Source organism: Bemisia tabaci, chromosome 4, assembly GCF_918797505.1.
Source record: "Bemisia tabaci chromosome 4, PGI_BMITA_v3".
Lineage (NCBI taxonomy): Eukaryota > Metazoa > Arthropoda > Insecta > Hemiptera > Aleyrodidae > Bemisia > Bemisia tabaci.
In genome coordinates, this window is record NC_092796.1 from 12,873,308 (window position 1) to 12,894,723 (window position 21,416).

Below are 21,416 nucleotides of genomic sequence, written 5' to 3' on the forward strand. Positions count from 1 at the left end.
GAAGTTCAGCTTAGGGGGGCTAATCCGGCAGTGTCCCGTCCATGTATATTCGTCTATGTCTATGTCTATTTCCTCCCGTGTTGACAACGCCATCATTGGTCTCATGGATGAGCCGCGATCGTTGACCCCTCCGCTGAGTCGGACGGCAACAAAGCGCCATGCGGCCGTAGGGGACAATGTACCCGCAGCTCCACCGGCTGATCCCGTCGTCACATTCGACATTCGACATTTTCCGCCGAGGACTCAAATTTACATTTTAATGGGGCAAGTGACTCGTCGTTCGTTTGCCAAGGAGCATCGCGTCGGACTCGCTCCGTCCACGTCAACGAACTCCTATCAGTATCGTCGTCCCCGGTTCAACGGTGTGACCACTGAATCCGTAATCGCGGCAGTATCCAGCATCCCGATACGCTCACCTCTGCTCCCCCACCCGCGCCGCGGTACCAGTTCGTATTTTTAGACCCTCCCCCCGAGCGCCCAAGATTACCCCTTCCCGTTGCCCCATAGCAGCTATCTCCTCTCGCATTGTTAGTCTGTGCCCGATGTGCTGAGCCGGTCGCCGTCCGTCCACACCGGTCACCCCAACCGGTCTTCTCCGCTCAACAGGTATGTAAACAACTCACAGCTGACGTCCTGAGGCCTGGTTCGATCACCTTCGGTTAAGAGCTATGCTTTACGATGGACCGTTTACAAATTACGTTGCAAAGGAAATCGGATTTTCACTATTCTCTGCTCGCCTTGCAACGCACTCCTAACGCGCCCCCCTCCCCCCCTCAACCAACATTTGACGAACGCTCATCTCACCCTGGAGGGTGAATGATTGCCATCTCGCGTCGATTTTTTACCTGAAATTTTCAAAAATCTTACTCTATGATATAAAATCATAAAAGTAACGCGTAAAGCATAATGCCTAAGGTGTGGACGCGTCGGCAGGTTGCACCGCGAAGCAGTCAGGAGGCATCCCTCAGATTGCAGTCATACGTTACGCAGCCCTGGAGCCTGGAATCCTCCTACCTACGTAACGTAGGTACCTGTAACGTAGGCTCAGAGGCTCAGACCCTCCCCCTTCCCCTTTGGCGTCACGTGTTGCATGACTAGCTTCTTAACATTCAACAAGCATTTTGAATATGTGTTAAATTTTAACCACGTATATAAGGATAAATATTTTTAGTTTCAAGATGTCCAGCCAGAATCGAAAGTGTCGTTGGACCATAAAGTTCACTGGGTACCTTAGCCCAGATTTCCCCAAAAGGACCTTTCAAAAGTTTTCGCCGCCAAGAGAATAAAACTAATATAGGTGGAACCGAGTTTAAGTAAAAGCACCGTAGTTCCATACATTTGATCCTCTAAGGGAAAGAGCGATAGATGACAAAGTGGGGGTCGATCGTGAAGTTATTTATTTTATATTATTATATTCTTTTTTCTCAATTTTTACTCAGAATGTGCTCAATCATTTCTCGCTGTACAGGTACACGGAGTAAGGGACCTCGGTTCAAAAAATTTAAAACCGGACTAGCTGCTTCAGCTCGCTACGCTCGCTTGCGCCGCTAGCCAGGGGCAAGCCCCCTGGACCCCCAGTTACTCGCTCCGCGAGTAACTGTTGGCTCGCTTCGCGAGCCAAATTTTGCTACTACCAGTGCTTAGAGGACTTCCTGGAGGCAAAATGATAAATTCAAAAACAAAGAATAGGAAACTAAAAATTACCTACTTTTAGAAAAAGAAACAACCTTGAAAAATAAATAACACTCCTGGAAAAGAAAATCAGAACACTTTTTGAAAATGTAACGGTGCGAAAGGGTGAAGATAAATCACCAATTCTCTTGGAAGAAGACATGAGCCGACCCCCGACATGAGTGAAACTGCCGTAGGACCCATGCTAGGGTAGAAGGGTGACACGTGTTGTGAGCAGGTAGGGATGGGTTTACGTGGAGAGGGAAACGGAAAATCAGAGGGTGGGAGGTCCCCCAACCATATGACTCGTCCAGCGTCAAAAACGCAAATATGTCGTTATCAAATCGAGGTAAATTTTGCAACTTCGGTCGCGCAAATCGAAAAACGAAGGGGTCTTGGCACATCTAGACCCTATGAGCTTTCATTTAAAACAAATCCGAGGAAAATCGGTCCAGTAGTTTCCGAGATCGAATTAGCACAAACTGTCCAGCGGCAAAAACGCTAATATGTCGTTATCAAATCGAGGTAAATTTTGCAACGTCGGTCGCGCAAATCGAAAAACCAAGGGATGTTGGCACGTCTACAGCCTAAGAGCTTTAATTTAAAACAAATCCGAGGAAAATCGGTCCAGTAGTTTCCGAGATCGAATTAGCACAAACTGTCCAGCGTCAAAAATGCAAATATGTCGTTATCAAATCAAGGTAAATTTTGCAACGTCGGTCGCGCAAATCGAAAAACCAAAGGATGTTGGCACGTCTACAGCGTAAGAGCTTTCATTTAAAACAAATCCGAGGAAAATCGGTCCAGTAGTTTCCGAGATCGAATTAGCACAAACTGTTGGAGGCCAAAAAAGGCCTTAGGATATTAAATATATAGATTATTGATATCAAAGTATACAGGAGTGCTGTACAAAAACGTTGGCAGAAAAAAATTCTGGTAAATGTTTAACCAAACCCAAGTTAAGGCAATTTCAATTACAATAATTTTTTTTTTTCAAAAAGAAGCTTTTTACGTTACATTCTAATCTGCAATCTTCGATCCAAAAATTGCCGAATTACAATGCAATAATACGTACATAATGTTCACAAAATTAACTTCACTATTCAAAACTTATTCTTCATGGCATTAGAGAGATTTTCTCATGAAAGTCTCAAAAAATAACCCGATTTGACAATTGAGGGGCTTGGAAGACAAAGCACATTAGGTACTTAGTACATTTTTTGAAAACATTTGAGACATAAATGATTTCAAGTAAAACTAGTCTCACATATTCTGTGAGAAATTCGCTCCCAAAATCCAATTTTTAAGCATCAAAAAGTCAGTTAGAACTTTCTTTTCGCCACGAGGATCCATGTATTTTCGAAACTTCAAACACGTATTTCTTGGAATAGCAAAAACTGCACTTATGCGCCTTGTGCTCCAAGTCCCTCAATTTACCTCTGTGGACTAAAGTCTCTTTTCTCGTGGACATTCACACATTTAAAACACACCGTTAGTATTCGTTTTTTGCCACTTCATGCAAGTAAACTGCGCACCAAATAAAATGCGGCAATTTGCAAATTAGGCTCTCGGTTTTCCTACAATTTTACGAACGCCCCCACTATGGCAGTAAACAATCTGTTGCGTGACGAAAATGTATGAAACCATCCGCAATCAGCTATTCCTAGAAGGTGTATTCATCCTCGCTGTTATTGAAGCGTGCTCTATTGTTCCCATGTTGCGTCCTGTTTTAACCTATCACTAACCGACAGCCGTCCACAAAATTTCACGGTCAGCTTTGGAGATAATCTCCGAAACTTCGCACAATTTTTCAGTACTGCAGAGGAGATCATTTTCTTTAAAATGAGCGTACGTGGATAAGCGATTTCTAAATACTCGGAATGGCTTGAATTAATTTAGGGATCAAGATTGGTACATGGAGAAAAAAACGCTTAATTTTGGGTATTTACGTGGATAAGAGAGAGAGAGGGTACACTTACGACCGGCTCTTCACGTGAAGTCTTGCAGGGCCCTTGAATGGAGAAAACTAAGTTTAAGGAATGAGAGCTAGATAGGTTAGCTGCATAGCATCGTTGCAATTTTTTACTTTAGGATATATCAACGGTATGTAAGTCCGCAACCAAGTATGTCGGTTTGCGACGTCACAGACTTCCTGTCATACTTTATGAACTTGTGTGCCCTGGTAAGAATTGGCGATAGGAGCTGCGTTTCAAAATACCATAGGAGTTCTTATAGCCGACTAAAGAGGGCTATTGAAAATCATATAGCTGGCTGTAGAAAGCGGAGCAAATCATATAGCCGGGCTATACGAAGCTATAAAAAATTATACAGTCGGGCTATAGTTCCTATCGCCGAACTTTACACTTTATCGCCATTGGCTATAAAAGGCTATAAGAAATTGTGTAGAAATTCGTGTGCTTTGGAAATCATTAAGTTTGATATGGAACTACCTTAATAACACACGTTATTAAAATGAGAATAATCCATACAGAGTATGCAAACATTTCAAAATCATGAGTTGAAAAACGCTGACTCCGCGAGATTAAATATAGAGCCTAACACAAAGCAGAGCGGCGACGCATCGGCGCCTACAAACCTAACAGGGATACTTCACGCATTGCGCAATGCGTGAAGTATCCCTGTTAGGTTTGTAGGCGCCGATGCGCGTTTCGCGCTCTCTGCCCGCCCGCCGCGCCGCAGCGTGCCACGGCGTCTGAAGCAACTATTTCACACCAGAGGTATTGCACAGTATCATAAGAAATTGAAGGCGCTCCAACATATTAAGAATGACAGGCATCCTTCAAAAGTATGGAGCTTTCCTCGCAAAATAAATCAAGATACTACGGCACAAAAAGAGAGCGGTAGTCCAAAAACTAACTCAGTCCTAGTATCCGTATTTAGTAACGTTTAGCATAAACTTTATCGCCTGGCTGATGCTTAGACTAAGCATCAGCCAGGCGATAAAGTAACTAAGCAGCTTAGTCGCCATCGGCTATAAAAGGCTATAAGAAATTGTACAGCCGGCTACAGAAGCTATTGGAAATCTTACGGCCGGCTGTAGGTCTAGGGTGTTTTGGAACACAGATTCTACTGCCAATTTCTACCAGGGTGAATTATAAGTTGTTTTAAGTGTTGAGTCCGTATTATTGATTTTTAGTGTACTACGAACAAACTAAGAATACTAGGAGCATAATGAAACTGTCGTTAGGTCACAGATACGCTTAACTTTTAGAGCAGAAAAGGCTCACAGGTCACCGATAAAACACGAGTTTTGTTTATACCCGCATCATTTTCCGTGCTCACTTTATTCGATCGCTGCTCAGTCTTTATTTATTTTTTTTCAGTTTTTCTTATCGGCGGTTGGCTCCTGATTGGAATTGGAAAAAAACAAATTATTTCTGGCAGTGAAATGAACCTTCGATGATAAGTTGATTTTGACTCGACAGACAATTAAAGCACGTTCTGATAAAATGTAAGCGAGAGGAAGAAATGACTCATCGACTGAACATCGTTATACCCTCTTAATGTTTGAATGCACAAAGCGTTTTGTTTTGAGGGTTTAAACACCCACCTGTCGCCGTCAAGTTCATTCAGATTATAGTCTGTCTTGTGCATATTAATTAAGTGTTAATAGCACAGAGAGAACAAAGCAGAGGCGGATCCAGCAATTTGGCAACACGGGATTTCCTCCATTTAAACCTATGCTAATTAATCGATTCTTGTTGGAGCACATGGCCCCTCCAAGAATCGATACATTTCCATAGGTTTAAAAGGAGGAAATCCCGTGTTGCCAAATTGCTGGATCCGCCAATGGAACAAAGAGCGAAACTCACGCGAGAACGTTTTACCTTTTAAATCTGTATGCTTCCCATCGAGAACTGAAAAAAAATCTCGGTTTATTTACTGAGAAAAGGGTAAAATTACCAAGAATTCAGGGTTCTATTCGATTTCAGTTTTTTCTCGGTAAAATTATCATTTGTGGAATTGGTAATTTTACTGAGAAATCTGGTAAAATTATTGAACTTTCTCGGTAATTTTACTGGACCTCGGTAAAAACGCCAATATTTTTTATCGACTGTGGTAGAATTACCAAGATAAAATGGCAAAGTTACCGGGAATTGATTACCAATAAAAGTGGTATTCTTTCCTGAAAAAAAAACGGTAAAAATACCGGTTTTTAGGTAAGTTTACCAGTCTGTCTTGGTAAAATTACCAATAATTGGTAAAAAGGAGATGGTAAAGTCGGTACCAACGGACCTTGGTAACGCCGAGAATTTTTTTTCAGTGAGAGAAGAATTTGCTGATGCAAAGCAATTTGATCGGGTCTTGAAGACGCGTAATTTTTGGTTTTTCTGTGGATGTGCATGTGCACCGCACAGTCAATACTCACAGATCAAGTTATTTTTTTACTCAATGATTAACTGCGCGAAATTATCGGTCAAGGTTGGTGTCGCTAAGGACTGCCAACTAATCAGATGCATGATACCGTAACACTTGATTTTGAAACCAGGAGAAAAAAATCCTTAAATGCCTACTTCAGGCATGAAGATCAAAATTCTAACTTTACTTTTGTGGAACTTATTAACTATTTAGGAACTACCGAATAATTATTACCGCTTCTTTCTTGTAATCTGAATGTTTACCAATTAAAAAATTAAAAGACCTTTAAGTATTCATTCGGGTATGCGTGGTAAGAAATAGGAAAAAGATGACTTAATAGGTACATTTATTCAAACAATATCACGGGCTTCAATCACCCACAACTTCAATGATAGTGAAAGCACGGTAACAGTAGGTAGATGGGAATGCCCGCAAAAAGAAAAAAAAGATTAAAATTCATGATTAATTAGGTTCAAATTATCAGATGGCGTATACATCTCCATACATTTACACTATACTTTTCTGATTTTTGTAGTTACGTATTATCACGCTTTTGCTAAAGTTATACTTCTTTAAATTCTCCAAAATGCCGATTAAAATTCACCGTTATTTTTGTATAGTAATAGCTTCGAAAATGTTGAAGCTTAGCGACGTATAAACGAAAAAACTGGTAATTATATTTTGATGTAAAATTAATGAAAAACCTATGATTTTACCTCTGTGGAGCTGTAGTAATTTAAAGCACGAGGAGATTACCTTGTTAGTGATAAAGCTTAAGTTTTCTTACTGAGTCAGTAAGATACGCTCACTAGTCATAACGCATCGTAGTTTACGAAGAAATCGTAGGTGGTAATTTTTTTCCGCGTCGTTGGAACTTGACTGACCCCTCAGAAGATAACCACAACCTACCAGTATGTTTGTCAGACGAGAAGTTAATCGAAAGCATATGTTCAGACGGCATTGACAACCATGGAAACAACATGGCTTAGAAAAAGTAAGGTAAAAATTTTTTCGTCACAAAATTTAAGAGATGATAGACAAGCATTCACTCAAAATGTAGTAAATTTGTATTAATCACATACTGCAGGATCCGCAGAATACAATGCAATTTCACCGTACACAATTCTATAATTTTCACACAAAAAATTAATTACAAGAAAATAATAAAATAATCTAAAGAATGAATGATCAACAAATTGAGACTAAAAAAGTTTTATAATGTTGAAAAAATGACTAGCCTGGTATCCATCGTTCAAAATGCTGGCTTTCCAGGGTTCTAAAGTTTTCATTAAAGTATCAATTTTCTACTTTCCCGCTAAAATCAATTTGTCCCTTTTTGTTGCACACGTAGTACATAACGCAAACCCGGGCCTGCGCCTGATGATCTACGTAACGTTTATACTGCCGTTCTACGGAAAAAACGCCGTATGAATATTCGATAGTTGCCTTTCTCCGAGTAAAACATGTATTTTTAAGGAAAGTTATGCATATATTTCCGTAAATTTACGGATATGTTAGATCAAGTTTGACCAAAATTATCTGAAAAATTCGTAAAAAAAAAAAAAATCAAAATTTTTCCAGTAAATGCGGTTTTCAGTAAATTAATCTGGCAACGTCTAAAGGCTTATACGGCGTGTTTCCTTAACACGGCAGTATAGCACACATCACTCCCTTGATGCAATATTTGATTCGATTGATTCGTAAAGTTTGGCACAGTTATCTTTTTTACCACAATAAGTTACTCTTACATTTTTATACCTAGCGCTGGACTGCAGCTTCCTCCCTCGTTTCGTGCAGTCATGCCCGCTAACAGGGATCCCCATCCCTCCCGAGGCAGTTGAGAACCCCCCCCCCCCCCCCAAAAAAAAAGAATGCTTCCTCTTAATTAATGGGGCGACTCCACTCAGGCAGAGGGGGTCCAGAGCTCTTCCCCGGAAAATTTTGAAATTTGATCTTTAAATCGCAATTTTAGGGAATGAAAATGTTTAAATCCACAGGGTTTGAGCATGACGCTCAAATCTCTCCCTCTCTCATTTGCGTTACAAAATATTTGCACGCTCACTTTGCACATGAAAACTGAAGTAAGGAAAATTTCTCCTTAAGGACTCATTACTCTTTCAGGGCTTTTAAAAGATATGAACTATGGCATTTTCAGGGGGAAAAAAGGATGCCACTGCTGGCACCATTCTTACCTACCTATGGACATATATGTAGTCACGTGATTTGAAAATGTAGATAGATGTCAGGTAACGTCGGCTTTAACTCTCTTGATATGCTTACAACGCGCAACATAATGTCGACTCATCAGACACTCCTCCCCCTTCCCTTCGGCTCCGTACTTAGGATTTCTTGAGTTTTTTCATGTCAAATTATAATGGATGATACTCTAAAAAAAACGAAAGCGTGGAATACACGCAATGTATTTTTATCGATTTTTTTTCAATTTCGAACGCATTGAAGCGATTAGAAATTAGGAATCTCATTAAGTCGACAAGAAGCTACACTATTCAGTTAGCCACGTGCTTCAGAAGCGTTTGATAGATAAATAGAACCTATTAGAAAAATCAGACACAGAAAAAAATAACTCACGTTAAATTTAGCCAAATTTTTGTTGGCATTTCATTTTCCCAATATAGAATAGAACGAAAAGTATGGCGATTATTTTTAGCAGAGCTAGTCCCAAAGTATCACACGTATAAAATATGTAGACGAATCTTTTTTTCATCCTGCAACACTCAGAAACTTTTTTCAAGCCGTAATCCCCACCCTGCTCCCGTGGCCTAATAACTAACTAAAAGAGCATGCAAGTACTGTATTTTTTCTGTTATTGCAGTTCGTTTATTTTTTGTACCTCTCTTGAAAACCGAGAGGAAAAACAGCTTTTAATGGCACTGAAAGCTTTGTTAAATTTTTTGTCCGTCTGAGGCAACAATTTTTTGTGCATGCGTGACTTATTGTCGCTGACGGTCTATGTTTTTACTTTATTTTTTACTTGCAGGTTTTGAAGGAGCCCCTGACAACGTAGTCGAGGCATGATGACGTCACTCCCAACGATAGTTGTGCTCGGCGTTTTCCTATTGGTCCAGTTAGCACAGGCTCTTAACAATGGGTTGGCTCGCACTCCACCTATGGGCTTCATGACCTGGCAGCGGTTTCGCTGTATCACTGACTGCCATAAATATCCCGATGAGTGCATCAGGTAAAAATTGCCATGCGAAAAAATATCTCAAAAGAAAAATGAAGAAAAAGAGAAAGTAGTGAAAATCAGCGTGGGTTCAATTTAATCAGACCAAGTTACGCTGGATGCACTGCGCAAATTACTTCGGTCCCTCTCGACATAATTTTTCCAAATCCAAAAATGTTTTTTTCTGGGGATTTCCTTCACATGTTCTTGACAGCAACAAATATCTGTCGGGAGAGAGATTAACAGCAGATGGAACATTTAGTCACAAATTTGATAAATTTCGTATGTACCTACTGTAAACATGCATTCCACAATGTTTATGTGGCTTGGTGTGTCCGTGGGATTAGCTAGGGCACCCCGGAACGCCCCGGTTATTTCCGGTGATTTTAGGGATCATTTGGTCCGGGGCGAGGGCTCTAAAGTGAGATCATCCGGACCCTTTCTTTATTGGAAACTTGAACCGCCTTCAATTTACGAAGTATACAACCCGCAATGTGCGGGCCCTTATACCCGCCAGCACCCCGGTCCCCGGGCCTCTGAGCGCTAATCCGGTCTTGGTACTTACGTGACACGTGATGTGCTCACAAAAATAAGGAGGCTATCTTAAAGAAAAGGATGTTTTTGAAAGTTAAAAATATTGTTGTGTGGGGGCCTCAATCCGTAAAATCTGTGGGAGATATCATTGGAGATGGGACGTATTTTCAAAAATTTCAGCGTATTTACGCTGGGAGAAACCGTTTATAACTAGTCTAGGAGTGAGTCTTAGAAAAGCTTCACCAAGACTTAGGGTAGGTACCAGCCCTTCCCTTGCAGGGTTAGACACAAATCCGGGAAGGGCCAGTGCTTACCAAGAATCTAAGTGGTGCCATTTGACCACATCCTCCTCAGCCATGAATGCTAAACCGTTTTTGTCGTTTATCGAATGAAGATATAACTGAATTACGTAACGCTATCAGCCAATGCAGGAGATCAATAAAGATATTGAGTACACCTTTTCTGGATAGCTGAACAATTTGTTCTGTCAAATTTTCAGCGAACGTCTGATCCAGAGAACAGCGGACAAGATGGTGGAAGACGGATACCTGAAGGCCGGCTACGAGTACCTCATTATTGACGATTGCTGGCTAGCCAAAGAAAGGGATCAAGACGGCAAACTCCAGGCAGACAAAAGCAGATTTCCCAATGGAATGAAGGCTGTATCCGACTATGTAAGGCATTTTTCACCCTATGATAAGTTCATTCAGAAATTGAGGGAAACAAGATTGAGTCTCCTTCCTGTAAAAAAAGGCACGTGACTCTTGCATTTTGTCAACTCTGACACTGCTAGCAAAGGCAAATAAAGCAAGATCAATAATATCAATGCAGAAAAAGATTAAGGCTAGCAGGGCCGGATTAAGGGGGTGGCCACATGGGCCGTGGCCATGACGGCAAATCTAAGGGGCGGCAAAAATTCGCAATTTTTTAAAGTGCAGGTATAACAAAAAATGGATTTATAAAAACAAAATTACAAACGAGAAAAGGCGACAAAATCTCTCATTTCCTGAGAGTAAAGTAATTTCTAATTTTGTCGTCTCTTAGTGATACAAGAGACAGCACCTTCAATAAGTCGAGTTAAGAGAGAGACCAAACACGCAATTTGGCCTAGAACGGCGCGACTTAGAGAGAAATGATAACGAGGACTTGAGAGAAAAGGAGAAGCCCTCGGCGCGACGATCGGCATGTAACACATATTAGCGCCTACAAGACTGCACGAATACTTCACGCATTGCATCAAACACAGAGCGGTCATTGCGGTCAGCGTGAAACGGATAGCGCCTACAAGAATGCATGAATACTTCACGCATTGCGCCAAACACAGTGCGGTCAGCGTGAAACGCATAGCGCCTACAAGACTGCGTGAATACTGCACGCATTGCGTCCAACACGGTGCGGTCTGCGCAGCGCGGCGGCGGAAGTCAAAATCATTGAACCACATTTATGTTTGTTCTTTCATAATTTTTTCGTTCATTTCTTATGAATGGAAGGCCTTGTCCACACAGAGATAAGTTTACGGAACGTAACTTTCGCGCAAAGTTTCGTGAATTTTTGCTAGTAGTGTTGACAGGGCTTTCCCAAAAAATGTGTTCAACACGAGTAAATGCGTCTTATGCACCCCTCCACCACTGGCACGTTCATATGATGGTTTTTATCGAGTTTCAAAACGAATGAGAAGGGGGCGGCAAAATATAGGCGGCCCATGGGCGGCAAGTAGGTGAATCCGGCCCTGACGGCTAGAGAAAAATTAGGCGTTGAGTGTGAGCTCAGTTCTCGTTGAGAATTATCTTACATTTTGCCCTGAAATCAGTCCAAGCACCACAAAGACTGACGTCAGAGTTCATGATTTTGGCCTCGAAATTTTTCAGTAAATGGCGGTGTGGAAGACATAGTAATTCCTATCTTCTTTGTTTCCATTGGATGGCCGGATTCTCGTGTATCGAAAACAATCGATTATGTATGTGTAACAAAGTATTATGTATCATTTATTATGTAAAAAGTGACCCGGAATGACACAAGAGTCTCGGAATTCGGGACCTGGAAAATGCTTAAAAGTGGCGCCAGTTCTCCCACTTACATTACGGCGCTATGTACCTACTCTATGATGGATACATGGTCGGTGCTCGAAAAGCTGTGAGTCATTTCGGTCGACAGGAAGACACCGATTTGAAACCCAAACAATGATCAAAGCCCGCTGAAACAACCGCGTGAGAGCGAGACTGTCAAAATTCAACGAGGCCCGGGGCATCAAACGAAATGGCGCGTTTTTGCAAACTCAGCGCGTTCGCAATTTTGGGAGCCGCGCTCTGTGCGCCCGTGAATTCCGTCTTGAATGGACCACTAGATAAGGTACGAATTTCAGCATTCTGATACATGTTTCTTAACAAAAATTTTACGTAAAACACGATGCACACAACAAAAATTACCGAAATTAACTCCTTACGAAGATATTTAATGTTTCTTAATGCGTGAATTCAAACCACCCGCTCATGAAAACTCAATGCTCTACGTGATTCACATCGCGCGCAAAACGTTATCATGACAGTCTCTGCGATATAAAAATCTGGCAACCTCAATCTTGACGCTTTGGCTCAGTTATAGCAAATTGCTAATAGTTTGAACAACACATGATGGGAAATGAACATTGCTCGATTGAGAAGCTTGCTGAAACCGTTGTAGTGGGCGATTTGACTCACGTAGAGTTTTGAGTTTCTTGTGAGCGGGCAGTTCAAATTCCTCGTAACCAATGTGAAATAAAAACGTTAATATCTTCGTTAGGAGTTGGTTTCCGTAATTTTCGTTGTGTGAATCGTTTTCTACGTGAAATTCTGATTAAGAAACATGTATCAGATCGCTTAAATTCGTACCTTGTCTAGTGGTCCATTATGAGCGCGAGTGAAAACTGGGTGAGGCGTCTCGCGGTGCACTGAACGGAAAGGTGAGCCTCGGAACCTTGTAATGCTTGATCACTGTAGCGTGAAATTTGCACAGAAAACCAGGTGAAGTTCAACTTCATCGAGGCTCGTCTTTCAATTAGGTCGATTTTGGGTGTCTCTGAGTTCAGCTGCCAGACTGTAGGAGCGAATTCAGTGGGTCGAAATACGATTATTTTTCTTCTAAAAAAAATTTTTTCCAGCAAAACTCCCAGTCGGGATGACACGGCGCGCGGCCCCCAATCAGTTGGAGAAATCATTGGGGGGGGGGGGGGAATTACGGTAAAGACCATTCCTTTTTCAAAATGGCTTTAGCTAAGACTATAGCGGTGACATCATTCGTGACCTCAAAAATATCGAAATTTCAGGTAAAGTGGGGATTTTGAAAAGCATATTCTAGAATGCCCTCAAATGAAATCGGTCCGCACTAGGGATGACCTAATTTTTGCAAATGACGTTGCTACCTATTAGAGCCCTCACATCTAATTTTTAACACGTTTTATTACTGATGATGTTTCATGTCTGTTACTCCGGACACGGAAGAAGAAAAAAAAACGCAAAATGCACCCTCATTCGATATTCCATACTAGGGTGTCCCCCTTGGCCACTGTGAGGCCAAAATCTCGTCGAGCTTTCCATGTCAGCAAGGGGCCACCCGGTGGCAATAAAGACAGCTTCAAAATGGGTTATCGATGACCTGGGTCTGCACCGGTGGCCACTGTGAGAGCTTAAAAAAAGCATCAAAAACCCAGTTTGACGCTTTTTTGGCCACACGGAAACGACTATGATATACAGGTGACTTCACGATAACTGGAATACTAAGTGACATCACTTTCATTTTCAAGACTACATAAGATTCATGCAAATATTTAAAATCAGTTATCATTAAAGACAATAAAGTGGCAGATAAAATAATGGCAATAAATTTTGAAGAAAAATATTTGCAAATTTCCCCGAAAATCCGTACATTTTCAAAGGAAATTCGGCATCGTCTGATGGCTGATATACGGTATTTTTCCTTAGCACGGTACTTATGTGGTTCCCCTCCTCTAATCTAAATGCGACCTGAATATTTATAAAATTGTTTGACAGGTACATGCCAAAGGTCTGAAATTTGGAATCTACGAGGATTACGGGAATAAAACGTGCGGTGGCTACCCAGGAATACTGGGTCATTTGAAAAAAGACGCAGAATATTTCGCTTATTTGGAGGTCGACTACATTAAAATAGACGGTTGTTACTCCGTCCCATTTTATGAAATGGAAGATGGTAAGACCCACAAGTTTACATTTTTTTGGTTTTTAATGAGAGTATGTATGCAGAATAGTGGATACCAATCGCGAGAGTCTGAAAAGATTCGTATCAATTTTTGATGTTTCAAAATCTTTGCTGATTATGCTTTTTCGGAAAGACGAATGACCGTTATTGTTTGCAATTTTCTCGGAATATTCTGTATCGGATGAAGAAAACTTAAAGCTCCAAAAAATGATCCTTCAGTTTTCAGTTTTCCTAAAAGTTATTAAATACCTGCAACGCCGGCGCGCACAGTGGATCGAGTCAACAGGAGAGGTCGGACAAAATTTTGAAACCCTAAAAGCTTATAACTCCGTTTATATAAAATTTTGAGGTTCTAAAAGTGGTTCCATCGGTTTCCTCGTGAAATTTTCTTCTACAAGCACCTCTTGAAATTTAAAAAGTGACGAATTAAACATCAAAATTTGCAGTCTTAGTCAAAAATTGTATGTCCAACCTCTCTAATTAACTCGATCCGCTGTGCGCCGTGAATACATTTTTAAGTGTTTTTCGACGATCACCATCAATAAATTTGGGATCACAGCCGGCAAGAGAGTCATTGAACACGGCTTGGAAATAAATTGGAGATGAAGAAGAAGGATCTTTAAAACAATCGCAAATTAAGTAGTTTTTTCCTTACTCCGACCTACTTCTCCAGTTGCTCGAAAGCAAATTCACAGGTACGAGGTAAAAAATCGGAGCGTCCGTCTGAACGCATTTTGATGATTTCAGGTTACAAGCTATTCGGGAAATATCTAAACGAGACCGGACGACCGATGGTCTACTCTTGCAGTTGGCCAGCTTACTTCAACGATGCCAGCTATCCGGTAAAAAATTATATTCACGTCACGTCCATCACTTGCCCTGGTAGCAATGACCGTAAAATACATGTTTCAAAAACTATTTTAAAAAAAAAAAAAACCTTTAGAATGCTCGTTTTAAGAAACCCTTGTGGACTATTTTTTAAAGGAAAAAGCTCTTTGTGAAATTTCCTCAAGAAATTATTTTAAAAAATGAGTACTTTTTCATGAAAAAAATGTTCAAACAAAATCTCTTTTCCACTTCACCACCGTAACTTAAGAACAATACATGTGGACTAAAATTTCTTATGTGACTTTGTATATAGCCCCATGGCTTCATATGCAGAATAAAATAGTATTTATTTTATTTATTTATTTCAAAATATCCATAAAAAGGCCTCCCAAAAAGAACAATCTAACTAAACAGTCTTTTTAAGAGTTGGTTTTTTGAAATTTACAAGTTTCTTAATACAAATTTAAACAGTCGTTGCTACTATGGTATCTGCATCTCCTCCTTCTATAATGACCGCTGACTCAAATAAAACATTTATTGACTATCGTTTTGTCACAATAATTTTAAAGCTTCAAACTGGAACAATGCTGCTGAGTTAAGGAAGAGAGCAGTAAATGAAAAATTAAGTTTTGACAATTTTTTTCATTTTTTCGAGAAACTGACCTTCTACTATTTTCCATTCAATTGTGTATTTTCAAGTAATAATTATGCAAAATTCCCTGAATTAGAAATAATTGGCCTTCAGGCCTGCACGAAAACAAAATATGAGGCAGCAACTTCGTAATGCAGCAAATTGAAATGGTATTTTTATGTAATGTCATCATCGAAATTTTCTTTGCCTCTTCTTGGGATGAATAATTTCAACATCGAAGATGAAACTTTTAAACCACGTATCTCGGTTTACGACGTTGCAAATTTCTGTCGTACTTCATTTGTAAAATTGAAAACCACTCTAACGTCAATGCTTAGAACTTCGGTGATTTTTCTTCTCTGTGCGAAGAAAATTCCTTTGAAAATCTTGAGGGATGGTGTTGATTTCTTCTCTCTCAAAAAAATAAATGAGAGCGGAGATTTTAAAGCGCCGCAGACAAGATACGTGGTTTTGGAGTTTCATTGCCAATATTTAATTTATTTATTTAATTTTATTTTTTTTAAAAAAAATTGTAGCTCAATTACGAGATACTGAAAGAACACTGCAATTTATGGCGTAACTACGATGATATTCAAGACAGTTACCAGTCGCTCACCCAAATTATGGATTGGTTTGCTCTAGTTCAAGATAGCATTATCCAACACGCGGGGCCCGGTCATTGGAATGACCCAGACATGGTGAGACACCATTGGTTAATTTTATGCTAATATTCTATTGCTTTATTGTCACTTTAGAGGCGATCCTAACAAAAAACGGACAAAATATTTTTTTTAAAAAGAAAAAGAAATAAAATAAACCAGAACCATGGCTATTTGCACACTTTCAAGAATCATACATCAATTGGATTACATTTTGCAATAAGAAACCACTATCTCTAGCTCCTTCGTAAAAGCACCTTTCTGCACAGGTAAACCGATGGCATATATGTTGTTTCTAAAATGAGCCAGAAATAGGGGTTTCTTAATGCAATGTGCGGTCAAATTACCGTTCATACGGTGACGGGGAAAGTAGCTTATTTGACCTTATATCGGATCTATTGCGCGTGCAAATATGTCCGAATATAATGTCTTAATGCATGATGGGTTGATCAGTCGAATATTCAGAGGTCTGTTGACTGAACTACATTGCAAAATTAAACAATTTTGCAAAAAGTTTACCTTCCACATAGACTATTGCTCATTTGTTTTGAACAATTGAGGGGCTTAGAGGACAAGGCGCATAAGTGCAGTTTTTGAAAAAATTGAGATATCAATGATTTCAAGTAAAACTAGTCTATATGATATTATGTGAAAAAATCGCTCCCAAATTCAAATTTTTAAGCATCAAAAAGTCAGTTTGAACTCTCTTTCCGCCATAAGAATCCATGTAGTTTCTAAATTTCAAACACGTATTTCTCGAAATAGCCAAAACTGCATTTATTTGCCTTGTCCTCCAAGCCCCTCAATTCATGTTCGTATCACTTCACTACCAAGAAAAAGAACATATTCAATTGCAAAAGCATGAAAAAGTTTCAGCAGAAATACTATATATCGATTATTAAAATGCGAAATCTCGTAACTCCGTTTGCGACGTTGTAGATTTCCGGCCATACTTCATTTTTTCCTTAGGAAACAAGTCATCGTAATTTCTTGAAAACTTCCTTGATTTTTTTTTCTCTGTTGGTAGAATATTCTTTATAAATTTCAAGTTATAAAGTTGCCTCCTTCTTCAATAAATAAATAAATAAATAAATAAACTAGGAGCAGAGATTTTGAGACACCGCAATGCTGCCCTGCTAAGGAAGAACGCCGTATGAACCTTCAGGCGTTGCCAATTTTCCTTTCATAAAACACGAATTTCCTGTTAAACTTGAGAATATTTTCCTTACAATTTTTCAGATAATTTTGCCCGCAATTTCACTTAAAGATTCTGAAAATTTAAAGGGGAAATATTCATTTCTTTTCTCAAAAATAAACATTTTACTGAAGGAAATTAGGCAACTCTCGAATGTTCATACGGCGCTCTTCCTTGGCGCAGCAGAATGGAGGTACGCGGTGTCGCTCTATACTGCCATGCTAAGGAAGAACGCCGTATGAACATTCGAGAGTTGCCAAATTTTCTTCCATAAACGGTTCATTTTTAGGAAAGTTATGAATATTTTTCCTTGAAATTTTCAGGACTTTTCGGTGAAATTGCGAGCAAAATTATCTGAAAAATTCGAAGAAAAATATTCGCAAGTTCACTAAGAAATTCGAGTTTTATCACAGGAAATTTGGCAACGCCTGACTGGAGGTTCATACGGAGTTCTTCCTTAGCACGGCAGTATAGCCATCAATATTTTTTTACAGCCACAGAGACTCCGAGCGGTCCCTTTGAAAAATAGTGCATTGATTGATCCCCATCTTATGAAAATACTGTTTCAGCTTTTGGCAGGAAACTATGCACTGACTCGTGATCAAGCTAAGATGCAGATGGCCGTATGGGCTATATTGGCCGCCCCTCTGCTGATGTCAGTGGATCTTCACACGATTAAACATGAATTCAAAGAGATTCTCCAGCACAAAGAGCTTATTGAAATCAATCAGGATCCATGGGGATTACAAGGGCGTCGAGTTTTAAGAGTAAGTAACTTTTCCCAAGTAGCACAGATTGCAATAAGTAGCAATTACATAGCAAAAATATTGCAATTCAACTGAGTGTTGTGCATGTTGCCTAGCCCTTATTTGAAGGGGGCCCATTTATTGAAACTTATTGCAATAAAATTGAAATCAGTTGTTATTTTTCATTGCGCAATGCGCATTGCATATTGCCTATCTATCTGACACATGGAACTCATCTTGTTGATTGTTCAAAATCGACATAAATCGACTAAATTATGTAAAAATATGCAATTTTATGGTGAAAAAATTACAATGGTATTGAAATCAAATTGTAATTTAATTACAATATTTTCGTTGCACTTTGCTACTTGGGTTTCAGTCCAGCATACAGTGGTAAAGATGTTTTCATCCTGATAAACTGTTGAATATACTTAAGTGCTTTGTTACGAGAGGTGTGAAACGCAGACTTCCTAAAATATTACTTTCAATGCAGAGGAATTATTTTTAGGAGCATGCAGACGTTACTTTTCATTTTTTTTTTTTTTTTTTTTTTTTTTTTGAAAGAAGAAAAATTTATTCAATAAAGGATGAATGTTTTTCGTCTCATTCCCTCACCAGGTGACTAAACGAATTTCAATTACTTCATAGATTTATATTTCTAAAACAAAAAAAGCCAAACCTTCAATACACTGTCGATTAGTCTCTCCAAAGCAGGGTAAGAATGTGTATAAAAAAAATATATATTTGTACGATGCAACGAGTTTTCTCCTCTAGTTTTGAACGGTTTTTTTAAAAATATTTTTTCTTTTAAAGTTGGGTATTTTTTGAAATAGACATTCGTTTTTCAGCGAGGTAGCTCAACTTCGTGGGCAATCCTATTTGCGTAAAATCTCAGGCAGCACTTTTTTCGCCCATTTCCACGATTTGCGCAAGGCTGGACACCCAGAACAACTGTTTAGAATTATTTCCTTCGTTTTCATCAGATTCTCCGGAAACGCCGAAAAGTATTATCATCATTTTTCAAACTTTTCTGAAAAAAACAATAGAAAATGCTCGAGATGTGTGCCGGTGAAAATGTGGGAGAGAAATATGCTGACTAGGGCATTGTTACTCTCTCATGCGAATTGCGAACGCATTTTCAAACATGCGCTTTTTGCCCAAGTCTGTGGGTGCAATCACAGAGAAGTGCAAAAAAGCAACGCTGCCACGATGATAAAAAAGTTAATTTCCTTGAGTTATCTTTTCATGAATAAATTATGCCTTTCCTAGCTTCTTCTTTGACTCGCGCTATGTGAGGCTGAGCTATCGATGAATCCACTTAAAATCCCCAGTTTGATCTCGAGTTAAAATCTTTAGTCATTCAAGGATATATTTTTTAGGAAAGGAAAAAGAATTACAACATTTGTACTGAAATTCGAAAATTTTGACTCCGCAATCCCACCTTTCCGATGCACACTTCGATGGCGAAACTGCAGAAATGCGTACATCGGTTTGCAGCGTTGCAGGCTTCCTGTCATACTTGATTTTTCATATGGAAAACCACTTAACGTCATTTATTGAGCACTTCGGATATTTTTCTTCTCTATGGGAAGAATATTCTGTGAAAATTTCAAGCCACGATGTTGGTTCGGTTTCCTTTTAAAAAATAAAATAGGAGCGGAGATTTTCAAACACCGCAACCGATATACGCATTTTTGCAGTTTCATCATCGACTTGATGCACAATCTCCCTCCCCCTCCCTCAAAAAAGAAATCGGAACTCCCTCCTTCCACGGATAAAAAACGGCATATTTCGATAACCTTTTTACCAAGACCATTGACAAATATTCGGAAAGAATCGACGTTTAGCTCCGATTTTTGCTTAATGTCACGCAGGGTTAGGTTTCTTTCATCCCTTACTTATCATAAGGGCGCATACTCCTCCCGTTTCCCAGGTGTGCGTGACGTCATTTATGACGACTCCAAAAGGATGTAATACATCTGAGAAATCTGCCATGTAACCAAGCAGCAAAATTTCTCGCAAAGTAGCAACGATTACTCGCGAGCAGAAGGATTTTTGTGAGATAATCGACATTCATCAGAATGATCGATATTCATCAAGGCAAACAACTCACGTTGAATCGATCATAGTTTCAAGCTGTACAATAATCAGCGGCACTCCTTTGTTTCGTCCTCAATGACATGTTAGGGGCTCAAGCACCGAGGACAGTCAAGGGTAGTGGCGTAGCTAGGAATTCGTTAAGAGGGGGGGACTCGTGTGATGGTAAATTTATATTATTTTGTGTACGTCCCTGATAATATTTTATGTCTGCCCCCAAAAGTAAAAAAAAAAGGTACAATTAACGAGAGTAAGGGAGGGAGGGAGAGTCTTGGTCCACGCCCCTGTAAGGGTCCTCATGGTGGCATCGCTAGTTGACAACACTAATTAGTTGACTATTATTTTCTTCTTCTTTAAATCCGTTATATTTCTTATAATTACTCAATATATAGCAGGCAATTAGCAATCACCGGCGACTTGCAATCTAATTGCGTTGAAGAATAATGTAACAATTGAGAAGTAAAGAAGCACTGTAGGAGGTACTGATTGTTAAGCTTGCAATTCAAACAAATATTTTATTTCTTCATTTATCTATTCTTAAATATGTTACCGAGTAGCATACTGCGAGTGTGTGCAATGAAGTTAGTAACCTTGGTTAGATTTGGTTAGGATAGGCAACTAAACTATCCGCCTAGCAAAGCGGAGAGTATCACCAGGATTTGAAGGCGCCTGTTTCGACGAATATCCATTGTTTTCCGGGCGTTTAAATACAGTGGCACAGTAGTACGAAGCACAGTAGAACCTCGATTATCCGCGCCTCGGTTATCCGCGGTCCATGAAGCGGACTTTTTATTTTACTTTTTCTATTTCTTTTGTAACCGACCGGGACCGAACGGAGGAATTCGGGGTCATTCTTCTCCTCTTTGGAAAAACCATCTTTCCAAAACGCATGGAAACAACGGCAGCCGAAAAAAGGTTCAAATCCATGACTCAGTCTTCCATCAAGAAATTCTTCGAGAGATAAAGTTTAATTTGTTTAACAGTGTAGTATGTCCCCTTTAAATTTTAAAAATTTTATCAATTCGGCGCCCTCCAGGCCGGCAGCCAATCCCATGGGAGCACTCTCGAACCCAGAAAGCGACGCCATAGGTGCTGCTTTCTGGTTGGTCGAGAGTGCTCTCAGTTCGTCTCGACCTCGCTGTTACCTGGATGTGCTTGTAAGTTTTCCTCTCGATTTTTCCCTTTTTGGGGGTAATCCGCAAGGATTACCCCCCATCTTTCATCGGTTCGGGTCGGCAGTGTCTTCTTTTAGTTGATTTTGGTCACGCCAAACGAAAGT

At 39.7% G+C, this 21,416-nt stretch overlaps 1 protein-coding gene across 1 annotated transcript in view; it reads left to right on the forward strand.

The window, feature by feature from the left end:
* The first annotated feature begins 247 nt into the window (after positions 1 to 247).
* Positions 248 to 21,416, forward strand: part of LOC109033512 (alpha-N-acetylgalactosaminidase) — a 35,933-nt gene continuing 14,764 nt past the window's right edge. The window contains exons 1-7 of the mRNA XM_019046172.2: positions 248 to 606; positions 9,050 to 9,250; positions 10,269 to 10,443; positions 13,795 to 13,972; positions 14,729 to 14,823; positions 15,977 to 16,138; positions 17,864 to 18,061. Of these exons, the coding sequence (XP_018901717.2) occupies positions 9,084 to 9,250; positions 10,269 to 10,443; positions 13,795 to 13,972; positions 14,729 to 14,823; positions 15,977 to 16,138; positions 17,864 to 18,061 (975 nt within the window). The 5' untranslated portion in view covers positions 248 to 606; positions 9,050 to 9,083. The remainder of the gene's footprint in view (positions 607 to 9,049; positions 9,251 to 10,268; positions 10,444 to 13,794; positions 13,973 to 14,728; positions 14,824 to 15,976; positions 16,139 to 17,863; positions 18,062 to 21,416) is intronic.